Source organism: Phyllobates terribilis, unplaced genomic scaffold (genome assembly GCF_046119375.1).
Source record: "Phyllobates terribilis strain yellow unplaced genomic scaffold, ASM4611937v1 Scaffold_13__5_contigs__length_258822181, whole genome shotgun sequence".
Classification (NCBI taxonomy): Eukaryota; Metazoa; Chordata; class Amphibia; order Anura; family Dendrobatidae; genus Phyllobates; species Phyllobates terribilis.
In genome coordinates this window covers 104,090,051-104,117,831 of record NW_027362773.1, presented here as the reverse complement: position 1 = coordinate 104,117,831, position 27,781 = coordinate 104,090,051, and the positions used below count along the sequence as shown (strand labels likewise).

Genomic DNA, 27,781 nt, shown 5'->3' with positions numbered 1-27,781 from the left:
TTCCAACCCCATTTATAAGGCAAGAAATCCCACTTATTAAACCGGACAGGGCACACCTGTGAAGTGAAAACCATTTCCGGTGACTACCTCTTGAAGCTCATCAAGAGAATGCCAAGAGTGTGCAAAGCAGTCATCAAAGAAAAAGGTGGCTACTTTGAAGAACCTAGAATATAAGACATATTTTCAGTTGTTTCACATTTTTTTGTTAAGTATATAATTCCACATGTGTTAATTCATAGTTTTGATGCCTTCAGTGTGAATATACAATTTTCATAGTTATGAGAATACGGAAAAATCTTTAAATGAGAAGGTGTGTCCAAACTTCTGGTCTGTACTGTATATATATATATATATATATATATATATATATATATATATATATATATATCTTATGGTGAAACCGCGCTTAATCAGGTCACACTGGAGAATTAATATGTGCAGTATTATAAGTGTTAGATGTCACACATTTCTCCTTTCCCCCAAGTGAAAAATATATTTTCCTTGACCATTTTCTACTTCAGAGGCTGGCGATAATGCAGAACGGGAACGCATCTGTCACCTCGTCAGGTAGCCACACATTTTACCACCATTAGCATTAATTAAATGGTTGTTATGTAACCTCGGCCGGTCACATAACGCATGATTATTTCTCTTGTATCTGCAGGTTCTGGATAGCGGAGTACCCGGCTGAGTTTGACTTAAATCCAGAATTGGGGGAGCAGATTCGGGATCTGAAGAGAGCCCTGGAAAACAAAGGGAACCGCCGGGAGAGCAGTCTGATAGACATTGAGAGTGTGTATGTAATGGTCGTCCTGAGATCGGGAAACTTGTGACGAAAAACTCTAACAATCACAATTGTGTTGGCTGCAACAATGTATATAAGGGGTTCATGCGGGGGCGGACATATCATTGGTGCAATAGGAGAGCTAATTTGCTGCCTGATCCCTGAGGGTCCAACATTTTTTAAACAATACATCTAACATAAAAACCTGATTTAAAGGGCTTTTACAGGTTTGGGGTACCAGTCTGCAGTCACTCTTTGTGACTGCAGACTTGTGAATTCTCACATCACTAGCATAACGCACTGTGAGGATTCTCCTGTGCCACTGTTGTGAACGGGCAGTCATGTGACCACAAGTATGCGATTTGCACACATTCCAACTAGACGTGTCACGTCTATTTGGCATGTGTCCACCTGTATGCAAATCCCTCTCCCGCTGCTCCTGTGCAGTGTGTGCGATGTGAGGATTCACAAGTCTGCAGTCACATAGAGTGTCTGCAGACTTGTTGCGTAAGGCCAGAGTTGACAAAAAGGCTGACATTGTTAGAACTCTCCTGTTAGGTTTTTTCTATTTTGCTGGTCACATGACCTTTTTGCCTATTTAATCCTGCTCCGCCCTTCTGGCCATGCTGGACTTCATTGTAATTTCTACTCTTAAGCTAGCCAGGTGCTTTGTAACCTTTCTCAGTCAGTTTAGCTAGGTCTTTTGACCTTTATGTTCTATGTTGTGTGTTTGTCTTTTTACTGCTACAATTTCTGCTAGTTGGTGTCCATCTTTCTCCCAGTCCCTAGTTCTTGTAGGGATCCCTCCCTCACATCTATAGGTCTTCGTTCAGACTAGCTGAGGACTTTAGCGGTTCTGATCGCAGGATCAGGTTCCCCGTTACATCGTAGGGATCTAGCTTAGTTCTATTGTAGGGACAGATCTCCTGTCTTTCCTTAGTGCTTGTAGCCTATCATAACAGTAAGTCCAGCCCAAAAATATCTCTAAGGAAATTGTCAGACTCCATGGTGTTCCTACTGACATTGTTTCTGATAGGGGACCTCAGTTCGTGGCTCGTTTTTGGCGTGCCTTTTGTGACAGGTTGGGAGTTCATTTGTCGTTTTCATCTGGATATCATCCTGAGTCTAATGGCCAGACAGAAAGGAAGAATCAGGATGTTGAGCAGTTCTTGCGTTGATTTGTGGCAGACAATCAAGAAGAGTGGTCTGAGTTTCTGCCGCTTGCTGAATTTGCTCTTAACAACCATACATCCTCTTCTGCTGGGTGTTCGCCTTTTTTTTGTTGTTCTGGGAGACATCCGTCTTTTGGGTCATTCTCCAAATTGGTATCGGCTGTGCCTGAGGAGGAGAGTTTTTCCGGTGATTTGGAGAGAGTTTGGACGGATGTGCGTGGTAATCTTCAGGAGGCTAACAAAAAATCTAAGAGGTACTTTGACAGGAAACATCAAGAGGTTTTGTTTACGGTTGGTGACATGGTTTGGTTGTCCTCTAAGAATCTGCGGTTGAGGATTCCTTCTAAAAAATTGGGTCCCAAGTTTGTAGGGCCCTTTAAGGTGCTTCAGGTAGTTAACCAATCTGCTGTTAGGTTGGAGGTTCCTACCTCCTGGAAGATTAATCTGGTGTTTCATGTTTCTCTATTGAAAAAAGCTGATGTATCAGATAGAGACGCCACTGCCACTGTTCCTCCGGTGGTGGAGGACGAGGAATATGAAATTTCCCGGATCCTTAATTCTAGACGGTATAGGGGGAGTTTGCAGTATCTCGTCGCTTGGAAGGGTTTCGGTCCCAAGGATAACTCATGGGTGAGGGCGGATGATGTTTCTGCTTCCAGACTTGTCAGAGTTTTTCACAAAAGGTTTCCTGATAAGCCTGGTCCTAGGGGATCCGGAGGATCCTCATAGAAGAGGGGGTACTGTTAGAACTCTCCTGTTAGGTTTTTTCTATTTTGCTGGTCATATGACCTTTTTGCCTATTTAATCCTGCTCCGCCCTTCTGGCCATGCTGGACTTCATTGTAATTTCTACTCTTAAGCTAGCCAGGTGCTTTGTAACCTTTCTCAGTCAGTTTAGCTAGGTCTTTTGACATTTATGTTCTATGTTGTGTGTTTGTCTTTTTACTGCTACAATTTCTGCTAGGAGGTGTCCATCTTTCTCCCAGTCCCTAGTTCTTGTAGGGATCCCTCCCTCACATCTATAGGTCTTCGTTCAGACTAGCTGAGGACTTTAGCGGGTCTGATCGCAGGATCAGGTTCCCCTTTACATCGTAGGGATCTAGCTTAGTTCTATTGTAGGGACAGATCTCCTGTCTTTCCTTAGTGCTTGTAGCCTATCATAACAGACATCACTCACTTATGTAGGATGCCCGTTCAGAATTCCAAGGAACCCACTTGGAGAATATAGACAATGAAGGAGCAAATAAATAGCGTCCAATCCAGGGTGATATTATCCGATTCTGTAGTTTATTCCGCCATCAGATACTATCTTATGGCAAAATAAACTACAGAATTGGATAATATCACCCTGGATTGGACGCTGTTTATTTGCTCCTTCTTTGCTGCCTAAGGCTGGACAACCTGTTTAAACAATAGGTCATTTTCTGATGACTGTTTTCCTTTAATTGTAAAGTTAGAGGATCAGCGAAATGTCACGTTTTTTAGGTTCACAAAATACAATTCTACAATGTTTTTTTGCTGCAAATTTCTAAAAATCATGGTGATAACACTGTAATTTTTAAATAAATTTTTGAAAATCATAGCAAAAGCGATGCATTTTACTACAATTTTGGAAAATCTATTATGCAATTAAAGGCAGCATGATCGCTCTGTATAAAAAGACCGTAAGTGTATTTTTATACACTTATTCCATATGTAATGGGATCTGTCAGGTTTCTTTCGGGGTCCCCTGTATTTTCAGCCTGAAAAGGAATACAGCCTAACATGCCGAGATGAACAAAGCCTAAAAACAAATGAAGCGCCTCAATATAATGTAGGTCTTTTTTTATTTATAGAAGAATACACTACAGGACACAAAACATAAGAACAAAACAAGACGACAAAACCCGACACAAATCACAGAAAATAGAAGCAAAATAAATCAAACAGAAATAGAAGATTCGATTAACAGAGAAAGAACAAAATCACCATCACCACAGGAATATATACATAGACAATAAATAAATATTATAAAACCTATAAAACCACTGGCCCAGCTTCATTCATACTACTATATACAATCCCATACAACGTTCACACTGTCCTATATACACATAAAACACCGTCCTATATACAATATTATATACAATAAAACACTAGAAACACAAAAACACTAAACCTAATATAACGTATATACAACCGGAAACTAACACTAACCTACTTGTCCCACTGCCTTACCTTAGTCACACCCTTACTGCACCTCATTCAGACCACAGCAAACCAAAAATAACAATATATACAATAGTGACATGAACAAAAATTTTTTTTTTTTTTAATATATATACAGTATATATATATATATTTTTTCACATTTTTTTTTGTTTTTTTTCCTATATATAAAACACAGACCTACACTAACTATCCCGCCACCCCTGATCCAGCTCTGGCCACAAAGTTCAGGATTACTCCGAGCTAGGATCAGGCCCCAAAGTTTTTCCCCAGGCGGGGCCTGGACCAGGCCAGATCAGTCCTCTTATCACCACTGATGAAAACCCCCCCAAAATCCCCCACCCAACCTAACTAAAACCCCCTATTATACATTATATACAATATATATACAGAAACCAACATCACAGAACACAACCTACATACTCACCATCCAAGGCTCAAGTTCGATGCCGGCAAACCTTCTATTCAGGAGACTTAAATACAAAACAAAAATCTAGGGTGGAAAGACATCAGCCCACCACCAGGATATAGGAGTACTACCGGACTAAGGCACCCTGAAGGAAACCCCCTCCAGAGACGGGCCGCCCTCCGGGCACCCAGTCTTTCATACTCCAGAGAACGTACCTTCACCAGGTCACCTAGGCTGTTCCTACAGACTTCATCTACATGGAGGATTTTACTCTGCGTCGAGACTAAAACTCGTGCGTTCCACGTGAAATACCTGACCACTGCACTTACTATGAATAAAGTGTCTTGGTCCCTTCTTTCAAGGTCTCCGAACGCTCCATAGGCCCACCCGGCATAGGACAGAGTAGCCAGCCGTGGCCAACCAATGGAAGTCCCCACCCTGTTGTACACCTCTGTATTAAAGGAACAATGAAGCAGGAAGTGCTCCATGCTTTCTAGCACGTTAGCACAAGCCTCACGGGGGCAATTCCTTTCGTCGGAGCTCCTGTACTTCAAATTGTCCCTCACATACAGCTTACCATGGAAGCGGCGCCAAGTCAAGTCCCAGTACTTCTTAGGGATCCTGCTAGAATTTAACAAACTCAACCCAACCTCCAGATCCCGACTTGGGCAGTCTTTGAGGACCAATGGACTCTAAAAATGAGAAAGCAAGACCCTCATATTGAGGAGTTTCCTCGGGAGGGACCTCACCTCCCACATTCCCAGACCCCACCGGCGGATCATTTTCAGAACCGAGGTAACGTAAGCCGGGAGATGCCCGTGTGGTGTGTGAAGATCCTTCAATCTTCCCCCTGTCTCCCATTCCTGGAAGAAAGGCTGAAACCATCCCTTGCAGGAGAATACCCACGGAGGAGCCCTCTATTTCCAGAGGTTTGCCACGTTCACTTTCAAGAAGGTGTTCACTAGGAACACCACGGGGTTCACCATATTCAAACCCCCTAGTCTCCCCATGTGGTAAGTGACCTCCCGCTTGACTAGGTTCAGTCTGTTCCCCCATAACATCTGGAAGAACAGATGACGCGCCCCCTGGGCCTGTGCTGCTGCTGCTGTGCAGGGGGAATACCCGGAGCCGGATCGCTGGGGGTTGTAGTTCTCCGTGGCGGTGACCCGGTCCGTGCCCAGGGTGGTCAAACCAGTGGCAGTCTATTTGTATTGTAATAAGTGTCCGACTACGCCACCCGTGGATTGCGGTCAGTGGGGACCGCCGCTGCGCTGCAGACCGCTGAGGCTGATGTTGTTTGCGCAGCTGAGTATGGAATGACTCCCCACGGGAGAAGTATTGCCTCAGGGCAGCTAATGTGGAAGATGATGGGAGTGATGGTGTGAGGGTCCCAGTGCTAATGGTGCTGGAGCGGCAAGGAATCACAGAGACGTGAGGTGCAGTTCAGGGTCTTTACTGATGGTACAAGGCAGACCCTCCCGGGAGTACTGGCTAGTATAAAGGGGCCTGGTCAGTCTGCGAGCAAGCAGGAGTTCCCCTGGCCAGGTGGAGTTGTAGGCCTCCCCGTTTATCTGCACTCTTCCTGGCTACCTTGCTGTCAGCGGTTACAAGTAGCCCACGTCCCTGAGTATACCGTGTGGTGCTCACCCGTATGGCTGGTGACCTGGGGCCTTCTGTTAGCCTCCGCTCCTGGATGGCGGCGCTGGTCCCTTCTCTGTGACTGAGCCTCCGGGCTTCTATGGCCAGAGGACCTGGAATCCCCTGCCGGCTGGTTTCTGCTGCTGGGTGTATATCCGTCCCCACAGCCTCGGACTCCTGTGTCCGGCTTTAGTATCTTCGTCCAGGGCGAGCTCTGCTCAGCTCCAGCCCCTGGACTTCAGCTACTGCTCCTACAGAGCTCCTGTTCTTGCTTTCCCTGTGTCTGGAACTGAACTGTCTAATCCCGCCCCAGACCCAGTTTAAAAGGGCAGATTCCTCCCCTCCCAGGTCTGGGCGGACCGTGTTGCATGTTTAGGGATCCTGACCAGAGAAACCTCCCACTTGCTCTCAGACATAATATCTCTATTACTGCGGCAACCAGACCCCTGGGGTGTCGCACAGACTGTAGACCCGTGTCCAGAGAGGCTCTGGCAAGACACAGACGCTGCCCAGGTAGATTAGCAAGGGGAGCAGGAAAGCTTTGCACAGGCCAACTCTTACCTCAGGGTCAAAGACCAACCCCTCCATTGGTCCACTCTTTGGGCGACACCTTTGATTCTGCCTTCCCAGTTTTTCGTGTGGTAATCACCCTGGCCGAATTCGATGCCCAGGACTTTGGCATGTTCTTGGGGTTCGGGGAGAGTGTCTGGAAGATCAATCCCGGGATCTCCTCCTCCCAGCCAGAGACTCTCACACTTATCCTGGCTGACCTTGGACCCGGATGCCTCCGAGTAGCGCTCCACTTCTGACATCACCACCACTGCCTCCTCTTGCGAAGAAACAAAGATGGTGAAATCGTCCGCTTAGGCCACCACCCTCAGGATAGCCTCTGGCGCCGGCCCACCAATCCGCACCCCCGCCAACAGTCCACAATCGATTCTTCTGAGGAAGGGGTCGATTGCAAACGCGTAAAGCAAAGGGCTAAGAGGACAGCCCTGATGGACACTGGATCCTACCCCGAAAGGTCATCCGATCCACCCATTTACCAGAGGGAAAGTCTCAGCTCCTGCGTACAAGGTCTTAAGCCAGTTCACAAACCCTCCAGGCAGGCCATACCTCAAAAGAGTGGACCAGAGGTACTCGTGGTTAACCCGATCAAAGGCTTTTGCCTGATCCAGGGTCAGCAAGAACCCCTTCCAAAGGCCCGCCCTGCCTTGCTCCACGGCCTCTCGGACACCTAGAACAGCACTAAAAGTGCTATGGCCAGGAACGCAACAGTGCTGAACCTCCGAAAGGAGCCGGGGTGCAAACTTCACCAGCCTGTTGAAAAGTATCTTAGCCAAAATCTTCCTGTCCACATTGAGAAGTGCTATGGGACGCCAGTTCTCAATGCGTGACAGATCCTTACCCTTTGACAAAATGATCAAAGCTGACCTCCTTAATGATCTCGGCAGAGTGCCCGAGGAGAGACACTCGTTAAACACCTGAGTCAAGAGGGGGACCAAAGAGTCTCTAAGGGTCCTAAAGAACTCGGATGTTAAGCCATCCGGACCTGGCGACTTTTTGGGCCTAAGCCCATCGATTGCCAGTCTCACTTCCTCTTCTTTGATCGCTTCTGCCAAACCGCCCAGCGAGAGGTCAGCCCCTGGCTCAGGAACAGATTCAGTCAGGAAAGCCGACATCCCGTCACGATCAAGCTCCCTCCTTCCCAAGAGGTGCGAGTAGTAGGAACTGACAACCTCCAAGATCTCTGATCTGGACCTTCTCAGGAACCCTGTACTGTCCACCAGCCCCGTCACTATCTTACTATTCACTGACATCTTACAGTTTCTGTAAGGGTCGGGCGAGCAGTACTTCCCGTAATCCCTCTCGAAAACCAAAGATGCGTGCCTATCGTACTGACACCTCTTCAGCAAGGACTTCACTCTGGAGATCTCCTTGCGGCTACCTCCAGTCGAGACAAGATGCTCGAGTTTCCTCCTCAGGCTCTGATACAGGCAATCCCTGTTCAGGCTTCTGAGGTTCGAGAGCTGCCGGAAGAATCTCGCCACCCGATGTTTGAACATCTCCCACCACTCCGACTTAGTGTTACTTAGGCCCAGCAATGGTACCTGGCTCTGAAGGAATTCCTCAAAAGACCGTCTTACAGCTTCTTCCTCAAGGAGTGACGAATTCAGCTTCCAATAACCTCTTCCCATCCGAGGAGTCTCTGCAACGTTCAGAGAAAACATAATCAAACAGTGATCGGAGAACTCCACCTCCACAACCGACAACGGTGAAGAGACGGCCTCCTCCTTCAAATAAAACCTGTCTAGCCTAGACCTGCACTGACTACCTCTAAAAAAGGTGAATCCCGTGTCGCCCGGGTTGTGCCGGATGTGGACATCCACCAGGCGAGCCTCACTTACTATCCTGTTTAACGCGACGCAGTCATAAGCCAGCTGGTCTCCGGAGCCTCCTCTATCACAGGATCTCATGACATTGTTGAAATCCCCTCCGAAGACCACCTGCCACCTCAATATAATGTAGCACCCACTGATGACGTTTTAGTAGGTAGAAACCAAATATTGGTACTCACCATTGTAAAATCTGTAGTTGAGAATAGAGGCACAGGTTTCTTTTATTTTGCAATATTATAAAGTTAGACCTTGTTCACATAAGTCTAGGTTTTCAGAATTTTTGGTCAATGGCTGATCATGAGCATGTCAGAGCTTCATGAGAATTTCGGAACTGAGGGGAACTGACGGGAATCAGGATACAAAGTGTTGTGGTGCTTTTCTCCGACTGCTGTCTGTTCATTCTTAAAAAAAACCTGATGTTCCTCTCGGGAATCGTCTCAGTCGTCTTTAGAAGCAGCCAGCTTTTGAACTGATGGAAAGGTCTTCTTTATATAGAAGCTTCTATTCCTAGAAGCACCCAGAAGAGTGGGCGAGTCACAGACAATGTCCTGTGAGGAACAACAGTTAAACCTTCAGTTGTCTGACAGGTTACCCACCTGGTGTAGCTAGTTTCAGGAATCTGCATCTGGAGTTTATCCACACGTCAACAAATTGGTTACTAAAGATATCTCTAAGTTCTTCGAGGGATTGTTCAGTGAAAACAAGTTCTCATCTATCCACAGGATAGGAGATAACTTAATTATTGTTGGGTGTCCAACCGCTGGGGCCAATTGGCAGATTGGGGAATTTTTATCACCGATGGGAAACTTTTACAAAATTGAACGGCAGTTCTGACGCCTGACCACTGCTTTATTCATTCTCTATGGGGCTACCGAAAAAAAGATGAGAGCAACGCTCGGCTGCACCAAATGGAGCAACAGCTGAGTATGTGCACTGCTGCTCCATTTAAAGACTAGGTTCACATGACTGTATATTCTCTCTTCCGAGAACATTAGTCTGATTATACTGATCAGATTTTGATCAAAGTATGATCACAGTGTGATCTGATTTTCTCGACTATGGAGAAGATGGAAAAAAAAATTCTCCATCTTCTCCATTCTGTCAGTAAGTGAAAATCAGACAGCAGTCGAATGTCATCTGAGCGCGGTGCGAATTTTTTGGACTGACCCATTGGCTTCCATGGCTGAGTGCGATCTGACTTCCGGATGCAAATTGTGCATGCTGCGATTCTTTCCTCGGACAGACTCGGTCCAAAAAAAATTTGCATGAATAGCACTGATCCGATGTTTTGTTGGATTGCACTCGGACCCAAAATATGGTTGCACGAGCCCTAAAAGTGTCCTATTCTGCAGGTCCCAACATTCGAACCCCCAAGATATGTAAATTATCTCTTGTCACAGATTAATGGATAGATGCTAAAGGAAACCTTGGAGTATCTGTGGAGATGTCTTGCTCTGAAATTTCTTAAACTTTATGTTCAAAGATATTGAAACCCCCTCCACATTTCCCATACAGGAGCTTTTCTGACCTCAAATTGTACTTCCATAGACTTTAATATGGAGTCGGCCCCTCTGCAGATATAGCAGCTGCCGCTCTTTTGGAAAGGATTTTTTTATTTATTTTACTCACTTATACAGTGGGGAAAAAAGTATTTAGTCAGCCACCAATTGTGCAAGTTTTCCCACTTACAAAGATGAGAGAGGCCTGTAATTGACATCATAGGTAGACCTCAACTATGAGAGACAAAATGAGAAAACAAATCCTGAAAATCACATTGTCTGATTTGGCAAGAAATTTTTTTCACATTTTGGTGGAAAATAAGTGTTTGGTCAATTCCAAAAGTTAATCTCAATACTTTGTTATATATCCTTTGTTGGCAATGACAGAGGTCAAACATTTTCTGTAAGTCTTCACAAGGTTGGCACACACTGTTGCTGGTATGTTGGCCCATTCTTCCATGCAGATCTCCTCTAGAGCAGTGATGTTTTGGGGCTGTCACTGGGCAACACGGACTTTCAACTCCCTCCAAAGGTTTTCTATAGGGTTTAGATCTGGAGACTGGCTAGGCCACTCAAGGACCTTGAAATGCTTCTTACAAAGCCACTCCTTTGTTGCCCTGGTGGTGTGCTTGGGATCATTGTCATGCTGAAAGACCCAACCACTTTTCATCTTCAATGCCCTTGCTGATGGAAGGAGGTTTGCACTCAAAATCTCACAATACATGGCCCCATTCATTCTTTCATGTACACAGATCAGTCCTCCTAGGCCCTTGGCAGAGAAACAGCCCCAAAGCATGATGTTGCCACCCCCATGCTTCACAGTAGGTATGGTGTTCTTTGGATGCAACTCAGCATTCTTTCTCCTCCAAACACGACGAGTTGTGTTTCTACCAAACAGTTCTACTTTGGTTTCATCTGATCATATGACATTCTCCCAATACTCTTCTGGATCATCCAAATGCTCTCTAGCAAACTTCAGATGGGCCTGGACATGTAATGGCTTAAGCAGGGGGACACATCTGGCACTGCAGGATCTGAGTCCCTGGCGGCGTAGTATGTTACTGATGGTAGCCAGTGTAATGTTGGTCCCAGCTCTCTGCAGATCATTCACTAGGTCCCTCTGTGTGGTTCTGGGATTGTTGCTCACCGTTCTTGAGATAATTTTGACCTCACGGGGTGAGATCTTGTGTGGAGCCCCAGATCAAGGGAGATTATCAGTGGTCTTGTATGTCTTCCATTTTCTAATTATTGCTCCCACAGTTGATTTCTTCACACCAAGCTACTTGCCTATTGCAGATTCAGTCTTCCCAGCCTGGTGCAGGGCTACAATTTTGTTTCTGGTGTCCTTCGACAGCTCTTTGGTCTTCACCATAGTGGAGTTTGGAGTGTGACTGTTTGAGGTTGCGGACAGGTGTCTTTTATACTTCTAACAAGTTCAAACAGCTTCCAGTACTACAGGTAATGAGTGGAGGACAGAGGAGCCTCTTAAAGAAGAAGTTACAGGTCTATGTTAGCCAGACATCTTGCTTGTTTGTAACTGACCAAATACTTATTTTCCACCAAAATTTGAAAAAAATTTCTTGCCAAATCAGACAATGTGATTTTCAGGATTTGTTTTCTCATTTTGTCTCTCATAGTTAAGGTCTACCTGTGATGTCAATTACAGGCCTCTCTCATCTTTTTAAGTGGGAGAACTTGCACAATTGGCGGCTGACTAAATCCTTTTTTTCCCCACTGTATAGCACCACAGTTCTGCCAAGCAACAGTGCTAACCACTGAGCCACCATGCTCTTGATTGACTTTAGTGATGGTGTGATGATCAACAGTCATCTGATTGCGGTAGCCACTGGTGGTCGGGATCTCATCATTAACGGTCCGGTGGTGGCCATTGGAGTGCCAGTGCTGGTGCGGGGAGCCGATTCCTGTGGTGTAAATTACTTCTTTTCTTCTTTTATCCCAATGGCTTCCCTGGGTAATTTTTTTTCAAAAATTAAATAAAGTATCTTTAATTTTTACATTGCAGTTACCATTAAATTTTCTTTTCCTGTGTACAGTTTTGCAGCATTTAGAAATCTATATTTGATTTTTTTTTTATCCTCCAAATCCCCTATTACAATGTCTTCTGTCAAAGGTTTGCAATTATAAAAACCATCCATGCTGGTATGCAAGAAAATTCCTGTCTTTGATTTTGTTAAAATCATTCTTTTTTAGATTTTGTACATGTGTTGCAAGTAAGAAAATACTATAGCATGATATGACTTCTATACCTTCTCCTGCGAGTTGGGGTCTTTTTAGTTGTCTGTTCCCTTTGAAGAGAAATAACTATATACATATAGTTCATCAATCTCACCCAATTTCATGTAGAATTAGGCCATGGGTTTCAGAGGAAAGCGAGAAAAGAGGCTCTCACCACTGGCTATTTCAATAAAAGGCACTTTATTTCAGTCGTTTCGCATGAGTACATGCTTCTTCTGGCTCACAGTGTGATCCAGAAGAAGCATGTACTCACGCGAAACAGTTTTTGCTCATTTCATTGATATCTCTGCCTGCAACCCTACGACTAAAATAAAAGTACCTTTTGTTGGAATTGCTGGCGGTGAGTGCCACATCTCTCGCTTTTCTCTGAAACCCATCATTTAATACGTGCTTTATGTTGAGCATCACAAGTTATGGCTATTATAATATGAATATTTTTTGTTTGATCCCATCTTTCTTTCAATTGATTGTGGTAGTAGTGTCAGCGTTTTTTTTTCTTTTTGGTCTCTGTGTATAATTAGGCATTTTTAGGAAAATTCCTATATGATGTAAGATGTTCTGTGAATTGACTCTTATTGTTTTATCTTACAGTCCTTCTTATGGCTGGAAAAGACAAGTAACACAACGAGGGCAAGGAAGCGGCCGCATAAGGAAAACTTCTCTGCTGTTTGATCACTTGGATCCTGCTGAACTGGCAGAACATTTAACGCATCTAGAATTTCACTCGTTTTCCAAGATCTTGGTAAGAAGATTGGCTTTGTTGCATTTCATATGTGAAAATGTAATTACTTTTCACGCTTCAACGAATGACTTCCCAACTTGTTTTTCGTTGCTGTCATGTCGTACTGTTTTCTTAACGCTAAGATCTACCCTCGATTCGCCATTTTGCATTTTCTTTATCTAAATAGATTTTAAAGAATTCAACACGTACCCATTATGGTCTATGGGCGGATTCACGTGTCCCTTATCTTTGCGAACCAATTGTCCACAAAAATTAGAGATGTTTCCAATTTACAGATCAAAATCGCCCAATCAAGTCAATTAGCCCATGAAATTAACGGACAGCAAATAGAAACCATCCATGTTACATCCTAGTGCGGTCCAGTTTATTTTGTCTAATGGGTAGGAGAAGCATGGATACTTTTTTTTACATGCAAGAAAAATGGATGCCACACTGATGGTAAAAAGGGTCAGATGGACCAAATAAATTACTGAAAATCTGATTAAAAAAAAAACTGATCTAAATCGATCCATTGGTCATTTTTGTAGAAATTTGCTATAGCAATTCCTTAAATAACTGTAAGAAAGAGCTCGGCTCCAAATTACGGGGTTTTGGTGCAAATTTGTTAGGGAATTTGCCTTAGAGGCTAGAATAAAAAAACAAACATTATACATCTTCCGTGGTTCTTCCTTTTATGGTCTCCTGCGATGATGTCTTATCCTGTGTGATTTCTGCAGCTTTTAATTGGCTATAAATCCAATAAAGAAAAGAAGTACAGCTGCTTCAATTATAAAACATAACATCTTTATTTCATATATGTATAAAAAGGGTTAAAAATTATGAGAATTAGCAAAGAAATGCCACACATACAGGTACCAGATAATATTAGTATATATAAAGTTGTAAGCAGAGGGTGAACAAAAAAGGTATACAAAGCATCGCCTAAGGAGTCAAAGGTAAAGACTAGTGTCAGTTTGGTAAATCCAAAAGCATCATAGTGATGGAATAAACTCACTATAAGGTATGAAAACAAAGTAATAGAACCACATGGTGCAATGCCACACAACAGATCAATACATATAAAGCTATGCAGCCTGGGTAGAGTGGGAGAAGGATACCCCATTGCGCGTTTTGCATTAGCTTCTTCAGAGGGAGTACATAGGGCAAGGTTAATTGGCTGCAGCGGTCATAGGGGATGGAACATCATTACAAGAAGCCAGAATTAAATAGAGACTGGAAGAGGGAAGAGGATAAAGCAAGGGATCTAAGGAAGAACCAGGGAAGGTGTATACTATTTTCTTTCTTTTTTTTAAAGGGGTTTGCCACCTCTTTAATATTGATTATTGACGACCATGTAAATCGGACCGAGATTGAAACGCAGTGTACGGACTGGCCAGTGGCTCTACCGACCTGAGCGTCATGCTCGGATCGAGAGAGCCGCCGGGCAGTCCAATCATTGCGTTGCGATCCTTGTCTGAGTTATACTTCCATCTGAGTCTTCCCTAAGGATAGGTTGTCAATATTGGATTGGCGGGTGTCTGATACTTGGAAACCCCGCCAGCTTTTATAGGTGGGCGGATGCAAGCATTGTACAAAGCAGAAGACCACCGCTCCCTCACACTGTTTATGGCATCTGCCGGGTACTTCAGATCAACTCTTCGCAGCATCGACCACTAAACATTGAGAGGTGCTTTTACGTTCCATACACTCTTCCCATCCATCTGGCTCCCAAATTTTCCATATAGTCAAAAAATGTAAGTGGTTGACCGGTCATATGATATTGATCACATATTCTTAGTACAGGTTATCAATATCAGAATATTGATGACCTGTACTAAGGATAGGTGATCAATATCATATGTGACGCGCCCAGGGGATGAGGACGACTCGGCGCCCGGGCTTTGTTATTAGTTCTGGGGGATGCCGTGGTGGCCGGCTCCCGGGCCCGTACCCTGGGGTCACTCTTAAAAAAAGCAAGGAATGGGGAAAGTTGTATGGGATAGGGAAAGTTCGTGACGCCACCTTTGGTGTCTGGTGAGGATCACCAGCGCTGCGACAGTCCCCTGAGGCCGGTGTTCAGGCAGCTTAGTTGGTGCGGCTCCCCACAGGTGGAGCGGGGCCTCAGGGCAGCGTAGGAGAAGGGATGCAGGACAGAGGGGACCCAGCCGGGTCGGAAGAAGAATAGGCACATTCACAACAGTTCACTTCAGTACCTTTACTGGTGGTGGTTCAGGCACGATCCAGGGCACTGTAGGGTGAAGGGTGCATTTCAGGACTCTCCCCAGTGAGCGGGTGTGGGGCCTCCTGTTTCTTGCCTTTTCCTGATAAGTTTATGACCTGCCTGGAGCTAGGCCTAACTTTGTCTCTGTCTTGCACCGGCTGACCTGGTGGTAGGGCCTTCTGTTGGAGATCACACTCCCTGGTCTCTTGGGCCTCAGTGACTCCTGACCCTGGTATATCAGTCAGCTTTTGGTGTTCCTGGGACATGTAGTTCACCATGGGTTCCGGTAGTTTCTGCTGGTTGTAGAGATCCCTGCAGACGCGGACCCGGTGTCCGGTATATGGTCTTGGGGTGAGCCGACTAAGCTCCTCTGCCCCCTATGTAGCTCGCTTACTCCACTTGCCTTCGGCCACACTTGGGGCCCTCACTAGGCTTCACACTGGCAGTAGGCCTCGCTACTCTTCACCGCTCTAACGGCGTCGGCACGCCTTAGGCTCACTTACTGAGCTCACTGAGTCTGGGCTGGACTGCCAACCTCTCCGGCTGCAGCAGACTGACTTTCTCACAGATTTCACACTCTGTGGACTCCAGACTAACTGCCTAGCTCCACCTTCCCTATTTATATCCCTAACGGGCTCCCTCTGGTGGTCTGAGGTGGAAGGTGGAGGTGTGTGAATGCTACGAGGGCCTCTTGTGGAGGAATCCGTCCATGCACCCCTCTAGGATCTGTGGCACCAATGCGCAGCAGGGCGCCACATATGACCGGTCAACCATTTACATTTTTTGACTATATGAAAAATTTGGAGCAAAATGGAACAACAATCGCTATGAAGATATATAAAGAAGTTTTTTTTAAAAAAAAACAAGCAAACAAGAAAAACTTAAAAACTTACTGGAAACATCACCGTCCATCGGTAGAGGTGTAGCTTTTGGTGCGGCTTGACTTTGCTTTTTGGTAGTCCTTCCTTATGATTGTTGATCAACTCTTTTTATCCTGCTTACACTTCTGGCTAATAGGAGGTGGTGTATTTATTAGGAAACCCCCTTTAGTAAATGGCATCCTAAAATGCCATAGAGTTGGTTTGCCGGAAGCTGAACGACAAGTGTGCCGTGACTGTGTGCTGATTTATTCATATACTTATGTGAGCTGACAAATAAAAAAAAAATCTATTTAATCCAGATGAATTTTCCAGACTACTGTTAATGCAATTAGCCCTCTGATCTAGTAGACCGTGCCGAGCATATGACTTTATTCCAGCTCCTGGAGGCCGGAGATCCTAGAATTTTGCATTAGGTCCCAGACATTTGTAATTTGACAGTCAGCACTGACAGACCAAAAGGCAATTCACCTGGGTAAGCGCATTTACATAAGTAGTAATGCCAGTGGGGCTGAAATCACATAATAACCTCATCAGCCACCTTTTTTCTTTTTAGAGATAATTTCCTTTTTTATTACACAAATTAATATAAAAAGAAATACTGATGTTCTGTGAAGGAGGAGATGGATGGAGGTGAGGAGGTTATGGCTAGGACAGCGTGGTGTGGTTGGATGGAGGGTCACACATTGCATTGAAGTTTTTGTAAAGTTTCCTAAAGGCTATTTAATCTAATGATGAATGCACAGGAAGCGCAAAGCGCAGCGTATCTACACATAGGAGCAAGGGGAAGAGGAAGTGACTCGCCCCCTGGGCCGTGGGGCACGCGGATCCGGGCAATAGGGAAACGATGGGGGTAGTAGTGGCAGCCCGGTCCCGCGGCTCAGGGTGGTCAGGCCAGTGGTAGTCCGTTACGTGTTGTTGATTATGTCCGACTACGCCACCCGTGGATTTGCGGTCATTAGGAACCGCCGCTGCAAGGCAGACCGCTGGGGCTGATGATATGTGCAGCTGGGATGGTGTGACTCCCCACAGGAAGAGTGCGGCCCCAGGGCAGTGTAGTGGATGGTGGGAGTGATGGTGGTGAGAGTCCCAGTACCGGTAGTGCTGGAGGCGCGAAGGAGCACACTTGTGGCATCCAGGCCAGGGTGACACATTCCCCCCTAGTGAAATTTAGTACTCCGGGACTAAACAATAAACAAAGACAAATGCATAACCACAAAACATTAACAGACAGAAGACGCACAGATTGAGTTCTTTAGGTCACAGTGTGGCCTGTGACCGGGTGTCCATATCACCAGTACAATGGGGAGCCTTAACCAGGTGGGGGTCTGTCCTACCCCAAGTTCTTTACAGTCTTAGTTCATTCCCCGGTTAGGCTCTGAACGCAGTCCATACAAGGTCCTGGTTATAAAAAGTCCATAACCTGTGAGTCCTTACGGTAGCTGCAAGAAACTGAAACACAGAATTACCAAACATGCATGTAACTTGGCAAACAATTCAACATTTGGCAACAGGGTTATTTACAATTTTAGTGCGCTCTATATTTTCCAGCGAGCGGGTATCTGCCCCTTTGTGCTCCTGGTTGACCTACGTAGCCCACTGTCTGGTGGTGGACCAACCTGGCTTTCCCCACTAGCATTAGGGGTACAGCTACCAGCTGGGTGTACAGGTAGGGCAGGCAGCTGTCTGCGGGTCCTTTGGCTTACCGCAGGCATGGCAGGCTCACTGTCAGCAGAGGGTTGACTCTCCTGGGCTGCTGGTACAGGCTCTTCTGCCTCTGGAACCGCTTGCTCCTCTTCACCTTCCGGCTCTGGTGTTGGTTGTTGCTGTGCCGGTTGCAGGAAATGCAGGACAGGTACCACTATGGCATCATTTATGCGAGTCCAGGACTGAGGGAACTCTCCGAGAACGGTGCTGATCATTTCTTCCTTGTCCTCTGCGGGTTCAAGGTCACTGTGATCCTCTTCTGCACTACGGAGTTGCTCGGGGCACCTTTTGAGGTGGTCTCTGGAGACGACACTAGTGGTTTCTCCTCCGTCCTTGGTGATTACGCACACCTTTGGGTTGTCGTGGTCAGACTGCAGTATGGTGTAGGGTTCCCTTTCCCACTGGTCGTCCAACTTATGTAGCCTTCTTTTTCGCTTTAGGACTTGCTCACCAGGTTCTAGGGGACCAGCAGGGGCGTGTTGATTGAAGAGTTTTTCTTGCCTCTCTCTCACCTGGGCCAGGCTCTTCTCCACACTCTCCTGTACCTTCTTGTACTGCAGTTGCCTTTCCGTATCCCAGTCCGCATCCGGGGAGGTGTCCTCAGGTATTAGGACTCCCATCTCCAGGTCTACGGGCAGCTTACCTGGTCTAGCTCGCATCAGGTAAGCCGGGGTGCAGTTTGTAGCATTCACCGGGATATTGTTGTATAGGTCTATCAGGTCCAGCAGTTTTTCTGGCCACAGGCTGCATTCCTCCAGGGGCAACGTCTTCAGGAGATCAATGACTATATTGTTCATCTTCTCACACATCCCGTTGGTTTGTGGATGGTAAGGCGTTGTCCGAATCTTCTTACAGCCATAGAGGTTGCAGAACTCCTGGAAGATTTCAGCCTCGAACGCTGGACCCTGGTCTGTCAGGACCTGTTCCGGATACCCGTGTGGACGGCAGAAATATTGCTGGAAGGCTCTGGCCGCTGTTTGGGCTGTCAAGTCCTTTACCAGGACCACCACTAGAAAACAGGAATAGTGGTCCACGATTGTCAGGGCATAGATGTATCCAGACCGGCTTGGAGCCAATTTGACGTGGTCCAGAGCTACCAGCTCAAGAGGCTGCGTGGTGACGATGGGCCTCAAGGGTGTCTTCTGGCTGGTGCGGTCCTTCCTCCTCAGGTGACAAGGGCCACAGTCTCTGCACCACTTTTCTACAGCTCCTCTCATGCCAACCCAAAAGAACCTTCCTCTTAGCAGGAACTCCAATTTCTTCCAACCGAAGTGTCCCGCTCTGTCATGGTAAGCCCCTAGGACCATAGCTGCATCCCGCCTTGGGACCACGACTTGCCAGGTCAGCTCGTGCGTCCGGTGGTTGACAATCCTTCTGCACAACTTGCCTTCGTAGAGGAACAGCTTGCTCTTCTCCTTCCATAGCTGCTTGGCTTCCTCTGGGGCATCTGGATCTAGGCGGGCGTCTTCCCGGGTCAGCAGATCTTTCACCAGGCGGACTGCAGGGTCACTATCTTGGGTCTCGGCCCAGCTGTGGTGAGGTAGGGGATTGATCATCACAGTTGTTAGATCCTCCTCCTTCACGCGGTGAGAGTGTTGAGCGGCTCCATACCGGTGAAACGCGGGGAGTTCTACCTCCTCCAGCTCTTCTGGGTCTTCGTCACCCTCAGGTAAGTGAGGCATTCTTGATAGGGCGTCCGCGTTGGCATTGGTTTTGCCTGCCCGGTACTTGATCACGAAGTCATAGTTGGAGAGACGGGCCATCCACCGCTGTTCTAGGGCACCCAGTCTTGCATTGTCCAGGTGTGTCAACGGGTTGTTGTCCGTGTACATGGTGAACTTTGCGGAGGCCAGGTAATGCTTGAAGCGTTCCGTCACGGCCCACACCACCGCCAAGAATTCTAGATTGAAGGAGCTGTAATTCTCCGGGTTCCTCTCGGTGGGCCTCAGCTTCCGGCTGGCGTATGCGATCACCCGTTCTCTGCCCTGTTGGTTTTGGGACAATACGGCTCCCAGTCCCACATTACTGCCATCTGTGTGGAGAATGAAAGGCTGGCCATAATCAGGGTAGGCCAGGATCTCGTCCCCTGTGAGGGCCATCTTTAGCTGGCGGAAGGACTCCTCTTCTGGTTTATCCCACTTGAAGGGCGGCTTTTGGCTCCTGGACTTAGACTGTCCGATCAGGAGGTCGTGCATAGGAGCTGCCATCTTGGTGAACCCGGGGATGAATCTTCGGTAGTAGCCTACCAACCTGAGAAACTGTCTCACCTCTTTGATGTTCGAGGGGCTTGGCCAGCTCTTGATTGCCGTGACCTTGTCAGGGTCGGGGGCCACTCCTTCCGCGCTTACCACGTGCCCTAGGTACTGGACCTTTGGTTTCAGCAGGTGACACTTCGATGGTTTCACCTTCAGGCCATAGCCTGCCAGGGCTTCGAACACCTCGGCCAGGTGCTTTAGGTGGTCCTCGTAGGTCTTTGAATAGACAATCACGTCGTCCAGGTAAAGGAGGACCGTCTCAAAGTTTCGGTGCCCTAGACAGCATTCCATCAGCCTCTGGAAGGTCCCTGGTGCGTTGCAGAGCCCGAAAGGCATACAGTTGAATTCGCTCAGTCCCATCGGGGTGGTGAAGGCGGTCTTCTCCTTGTCAGCCTCTGCCACAGGAACCTGCCAGTACCCGCTAGTAAGGTCCAAAGTAGAAAAGAAGTTAGCTGATTTTAGTGCGGCTAAAGACTCCTCTATTCTAGGCAGTGGGTATGCGTCTTTGTGGGTGATACGGTTGATTTGTCTATAGTCCACGCACATTCTCATGGTGCCGTCTTTCTTTTTCACCAGAACCAAGGGGGCTGCCCAGGGGCTACAGCTATCTCGAATGACCCCAGCTTCTTTCATTTCTCTTAGCATGCCCTTTGCGTTCTGATAATGTGCAGGGGGTACAGGCCTGTGTCTCTCTTTTATTGGTGGGTGGCTCCCTGTGGGGATATAGTGTTCTATCCCTTTTACTCTGCCGAAGTCTAGCGGGTGCTTACTAAAGACTCTCTCGTACTCCTGTACCACCCGGTAGACTCCTTGTTTTTGGTGCAGGGGAGTCGAGTCAGCACCCACATGGAGTTTCTGGCACCAGTCCTCCTTTTGTTTCTGGAAGCCATTACCCTCCACCTGTGGAGATGGAGGCAAGGGTTCCACGGCCCTGATAGCTTTGTGTTCGACAACAAACAGCTTGACCTGGGTAAGTGTACTTCCCTCTCCCCATTGTTGAGGATGCGGACGGGCACCCTCCCATGACGGACATCAACCACCCCCCGGGCTGTCAAAATGGTGGGCCTGCTGTCTGAGTACACGGGTTCTACCATGGCTTGGTAGTCTCTACCTCTCAACCCGATTGCAGTCCGACACCAGATCATCATTTCACTTTTGGGAGGCATGGAAATGGGGAATGGGTCACTCAGTCTTACGCTACCGATGTCACCACCAGACAGTTCTACCTGCTGCCGTCTCATCAGGGCTTTTATCTCCTTGTTGATGACTCTCTGTTGGCTGGAACTAGCATTCACCGCCACCTGTTGTAAGATTACAATTACCTCTGAAAGACAATTTTCAATCACGTTAGTACCCACAGTTATTTTAGGGTGACTTTCACGACGGTCAATGTCCACAATAATTACTCCCTGTGCCGGCAGTTCAACTTTACCAATCTTAATGGTCATCTCCTTGAACCCCATCTGCGGCACGGGTAAGCCGTTACTGGCGATGATGCTCAAGTTACTGTCTGGATACCGTGTGATATCAGCATCAGTCCAATACTGCTTAAAAAGTACATAAGGGATAGTGGTTACTTGTGACCCAGTATCCAGCAAGGCGCTCATGGGGATACCATCCAGCACCACGGGTAAAACCGGGCGCCCCCCAACGTACTTATTACGCCAATTGTAAGGGCCTGGTGATCTTATGCCTGGGGGTTGGCCCTCTGCCCCAGGTTGGACCCGTTTAAATTACAGTACCTGGAAATGTGTCCGTGCTGGTTGCATCGACGGCAAATGGGCTGTCCATCCACTGCGTAGCGGTCTGTGGGCCTCCCTCGGAACGACGGGATCCTCCTCTGTCGACGCCACGGGACATCCTCCGGACTTGAAGCCAGCTCGATGGGTCTTGACGGGTCCACTTGCAATGCCTGGACGGTCCTGGTCAACGCAGCGACGCTCCTGGTCAGCTCCTGGACTTGGTGGTGCAGGTCTTTCGACGGGGCTTGGTTCAGGGCCTGTGCATCAGCCCCCACGGGGTCCATAGAGGAGGGCGCCGCCTCCAGGTGGTAGGTGAGAGCAGGGCGCCGGGGGTTTATAGCGCCACTGGTTGCAGATTCACGGAGCACCCTTATGGCCCTGTCCTTAAATTGGGCAAAGGTCAGGTCGGGGTTCTGAAAGAACATGAGGCGCAGTTGGGCCCTGTGGGCGCTAGACAGCAGACCTTCTATGAATTGTTCTGTTAGCAGCTTATCCGTTTCCTGCACACTGCCAGGGTCAGTTTGTTGAATAGCCCTCAAGGCTTCCTGCAGATTTAGGGCATAGTCTCTGATGCTGTCCTGTGCCCGCTGCTTACATCCATAGAACCTCATTTTAATCTCAGCGGAGGTACGTGTGTCAAAGGTACCCCGCAGCCGGGCCAGAATACCCTTCACAGTCCTTTTCTCCTCAGTGGGCCATGATTTTACCTCCCGCTGGGCTGCGCCAGTTAACTGCCCTGTTAATATGCTGACCTTCTGTTCCTCTGTCAGGGGGTAAACGTGGAACAAACTGTATAGCCTTTCCTTGAAGTCAGTTAGGGCATGGGGCTCCCCTGAGTATTTGGGCAGCCAGGCCGCTCCAGGGATGTAGGGCAGGGAAAAGGGCATCACCGCTGCTGCAGCTGCGTTGGTGGTAGTGGGGGCCTCTGTGTCCGACATCTTCCTCCCCCCTAGTCAAGCGTGGCCTACCTTCCGATGATCCTCTTCTGTAGGCAGCAGCTCCGCTGCTGCTGCTATGGACGAGGACCTGGCGTCGCGTCCTGATGACGTCAGCGTCGCTCTCTCTCCCTTCCAGGACCTTGCGCAGCGTCGGTGCGTGGGGCGGAGCTTCGGATCTCGCGCGGTTTTGACGTCCACGCCACTCTTCTTCCCGCTCGGCGTCCTGAAGATGGCGTCCGATGGCGGGAAGCGGCTGCGGATGGCGGGAAGACGGCAGAAGATGGCGGGAAACGACCCAAGATGGCGTCCGATGGCGGGAAACGACTCCGGACGGCGGGAAACTTCGCCACAGGTAAATACAAAAGTCTTTTTTTTTCAGGCACGCAGTACCCGGTGGTTGCGGGCACAAAATCCTGCCGACTACGCCAAAGCTGACTCGCCCCCTGGGCCGTGGGGCACGCGGATCCGGGCAATAGGGAAACGATGGGGGTAGTAGTGGCGGCCCGGTCCCACGGCTCAGGGTGGTCAGGCCAGTGGTAGTCCGTTACGTGTTGTTGATTATGTCCGACTACGCCACCCGTGGATTTGCGGTCATTAGGAACCGCCGCTGCAAGGCAGGCCGCTGGGGCTGATGATATGTGCAGCTGGGATGGTGTGACTCCCCACGGGAAGAGTGCGGCCCCAGGGCAGTGTAGTGGATGGTGGGAGTGATGGTGGTGAGAGTCCCAGTACCGGTAGTGCTGGAGGCGCGAAGGAGCACACAGACAATAGGTTGCAGTCCAGGGTCTTTACTGAAACAGGTAAACTGACCCATAAACAGTCCCAGCTAGGAGGGGACCTGGATGTCTGAGAGCAACGGGGAAATTGGCCCTGGTCAGGGTGAGGGTGTAGGCCTACCGTGCTTTCTGCGCTCCTTCTGGCTATCTCCTTGTTATAGGGTAACAGCCCACGTTTCCGAGCTTTCCGTGTATTCTCGCCTGTATGGCCTGCGACGTGGGTTCCTTTCTGCTCCCAGCCTGGTACGGCTTTACTGGTCCCTTCGGTTGTGGCAGGGCCTCCAGGCTTCTTAGGCCAAGGAATATACAGTCCCTTGCGGACTGGTTATCTGCTGGAGAATGTAGAATCCTCTCAGCCTCAGACACCAAAGTCTGGTAAATTAAGTCTTCTTTCTGCCAAGACAGGCTCTCTTCGCCTCTTGTCTCTGGCTTGTGGCTCTCCTCCTGCCACACTTCCTCTTAGGTGCAGTGCAACTGTCTGTCCCTGTTCTGCTCTGGGACAAGTTTCAATGCTGAGACAGGCCATCCAGTTCTCCCTAACCCTGCCCCCAGCACCAGCTTTTATAGAGGCTGCCAGCTCCCCCTACTGGCCTGAGACAGGAGGCATTGCATGCTAATGTTCCCCTGACTAGAGAACCTCCCCCTTGCTCTCAGACACAGCTTTAATTACACTTGGGGCATCCAGGCCTGGGTGACACAGAATGATAAGGCTTTTACTATGCAATTCCTCCAATGTGGCACCACTTATGTCGCCTGGATTTCAATGTTCATTGCTTTGACATTAAAATCATACAAGTCTGTTCTTTAAATGAAAATAAAAAAAAATAATAAAAAAATAATATATATATATATACACTACTGTTCAAAAATTTGGGGTCACCCAGACAATTTAGTGTTTTCCATGAAAACTCATACTTTTATTTATCAAATGAGTTGCAAAATGATTAGAAAATATAGTCCAGACATTGACAAGGTTAGAAATAACGATTTTTATTATTCATTTTCTCCTTCAAACTTTGCTTTCGTCACAGAATGCTCCTTTGCAGCAATTCCAGCATTGCAGACCTTTGGCATTCTAGCTGTTAATTTGTTGAGGTAATCTTGAGATATTTCACCCCATGCCTCCTGAAGACCCTCCGACAAGTTGGATTGGCTTAATGGGCACTTTTTGCGTACCATACGGTCAAGCTGCTCCCACAACAGCTCAATGGGGTTGAGATCTGGTGACTGCGCTGCCCACTCCATTACAGATAGAATACCAGCTGCCTGCTTCTTCCATAAATAGTTCATGCATAATTTGGAGGTGTGCTTTGGGTCATTGTCCTGTTGTAGGATGAAATTTGCTCCAATCAAGCGCTGTCCACAGGGTATGGCATGGCGTTGCAAAATGGAGTGAGAGCCTTCCTTATTCAAAATCTCATTTACCTTGTACAAATCTCCCACTTTACCAGCACCAAAGCAACCCCAGACCATCACATTACTTCCACCATGCTTGACAGATGGCGTCAGGCACTCTTCCAGCATCTTTTCATTTGTTCTGCGTCTCACAAATGTTCTTCTGTGTGATCCAAACACCTCAAACTTTGATTCGTCTGTCCATAAAACTTTTTTCCAATCTTCCTCTGTCCAATGTCTGTGTTGTTTTGCCCATATTAATCTTTTCCTTTTATTAGCCAGTCTCAAATATGGCTTTTTCTTTGCCACTTTGCCCTGAAGGCCAGCATCCCGGAGTTGCCTCTTCACTGTAGACGTTGACCCTGGTGTTTTGCGTGTACTATTTAATGAAGCTGCCAGTTGAGGAGCTGTGAGGCGTTGATTTCTCACACTAGAGACTCTAATGTACTTGTGTTGTTGCTCACTTCTCTTTCTACTCTGGTTAGAGCCTGTTTGTGCTCTCCTCTGAAGGGAGTAGTACAAACCGTTGTAGGAAATCTTCAGTTTCTTGTCAATCTCTCGCATGGAATAGCCTTCATTTCTAAGAACAAGAATAGACTGTCGAGTTTCACATGAAAGTTCTCTTTTTCTGGCCATTTTGAGGGTTCCATAGAACATGCAAATGTAATGCTCCAGATTCTCAAATAGCTCATAGGAAGATCAATTATATAGCTTCTCAAATCAGCCAAACCGTTTTCAGCTGGGCTAACATACTTGTGCAAGGGTTTTCTAAACATCCATTAGCCTTCTTACACAGTTAGCAAACACAATGTATCATTAAAACACTGGAGTGGTGGTTGTTGGAAATGGGCCTCTATACACCTTTGTAGATATTGCAATAAAAACAAGACGTTTGCAGCTAGAATAATCATTTACCACATTAACAATGTATAGAGTGCATTTCTGATTCATTTAATGTTAGCTTCATTGAAAAAAAATCTGCTTTTCTTTCAAAAATAATGAAATTTCTAAATGACACCAAACTTTTGAACGATAGTGTACAGTGCCTACAAGTAGTATTCAACCCCCTGCAGATTTAGCTGGTTGACACATGCGGAATTAACTTGGCATTGTGACATTTGTACTGTAGATCAGCCTGGAAGTGGGAAATGCACTGCAGCAAATTTTTTTATTTTTTTTAAAAACGTAAAAAGTTAATTCAGAGTGTCATTTATTATTCAACCTCTCAAACCACAAGAATTCTGTTTGGTCCCCCTAAAGTATTAAGAAGTAGTTCAGGCACCAAGAATAATGAGCTTCACATGTGTGGATTAAAGATCTCTTTTGCCAGCCTTTTCTGACTATTTAAGACCCTCCCCAAACTTGTGAACAGCACTCAGACATGGTCAACATGGGAAAGACAAAGGAGCATTCCAAGGTCATCAGAGACAAGATCGTGGAGGGTCACAAGGCTGGCAAGGGGTGCAAAACCCTTTCCAAGGAGTTGGGCCTACCTGTCTCCACTGTTGGGAGCATCATCCGTAAGTGGAAGGCTTATGGAACTACTGTTAGCCTTCCACGGCCAGGACAGCCTTTGAAAGTGTCCTCCCGTGCCGAGGCCAGGCTTGTCCGAAGAGTCAAGGCTAACCCAAGGACAACAAGGAAGGAGCTCCGGGAAGATCTCATGGCAGTGGGGACATTGGTTTCAGTCAATACCATAAGTAACGTACTCCACCGCAATGGTCTCCGTTCCAGACGAGCCCGTAAGGTACCTTTACTTTCAAAGCGTCATGTCAAGGCTCGTCTACAGTTTGCTCATGATCACTTGGAGGACTCTGAGACAGACTGGTTCAAGGTTCTATGGTCTGATGAGACCAAGATCGAGATCTTTGGTGCCAACCACACACGTGACGTTTGGAGACTGGATGGCACTGCATACGACCCCAAGAATACCATCCCTACAGTCAAGCATGGTGGTGGCAGCATCATGCTGTGGGGCTGTTTCTCTGCCAAGGGGCCTGGCCATCTGGTCCGCATCCATGGGAAGATGGATAGCACGGCCTACCTGGAGATTTTGGCCAAGAACCTCCGCTCCTCCATCAAGGATCTTAAGATGGGTCGTAATTTCATCTTCCAACAAGACAACGACCCAAAGCACACAGCCAAGAAAACCAAGGCCTGGTTCAATAGGGAAAAAGTCAAGGTGTTGGAGTGGCCTAGTCAGTCTCCTGACCTTAACCCAATTGAAAACTTGTGGAAGGAGCTCAAGAATAAAGTCCACATGAGACACCCAAAGAACCTAGATAACTTGGAGAAGATCTGCATGGAGGAGTGGGCCAAGATAACTCCACAGACCTGTGCCGGCCTGATCAGGTCTTATAAAAGACGATTATTAGCTGTAATTGCAAACAAGGGTTATTCCACAAAATATTAAACATAGGGGTTGTATAATAATTGACCCACACTTTTATGTTTAAAATTTAATAAAATACAACTGAGCAACATAACTTTTTGGTTTGTAAGATTTATGCTTCTGTTCATAAAACCTACTCTCGTTTGCAGTTTGAAGGCTCTAACTTATTTGCATCTTATCAAACCAGCTAAATCTGCAGGGGGTTGAATACTACTTGTAGGCACTGTATATGATAAAATACATATTTTATATATTTCTATATTTATAATATATATAATACATAAATATATGTATGTAAATATATATATGTAAATATGATACTATATATATATAGTATGATATTTACATATATATTTACATGTATTTATTTCTTATGCATTTATATATATTTA

The 27,781-nt window shown here is 46.9% G+C and overlaps 1 protein-coding gene across 3 annotated transcripts in view; it reads left to right on the top strand.

The window, feature by feature from the left end:
• The window catches only part of RASGRP2 (RAS guanyl releasing protein 2), a 153,794-nt gene that overhangs the window by 69,509 nt on the left and 56,504 nt on the right, over positions 1-27,781 (top strand). For all 3 annotated transcript variants that reach the window (XM_073658346.1, XM_073658345.1, XM_073658347.1), the window contains 3 exons: positions 517-567; positions 665-796; positions 12,956-13,106. In XM_073658346.1, coding sequence (XP_073514447.1) covers positions 517-567; positions 665-796; positions 12,956-13,106 — 334 coding nt within the window. The remainder of the gene's footprint in view (positions 1-516; positions 568-664; positions 797-12,955; positions 13,107-27,781) is intronic.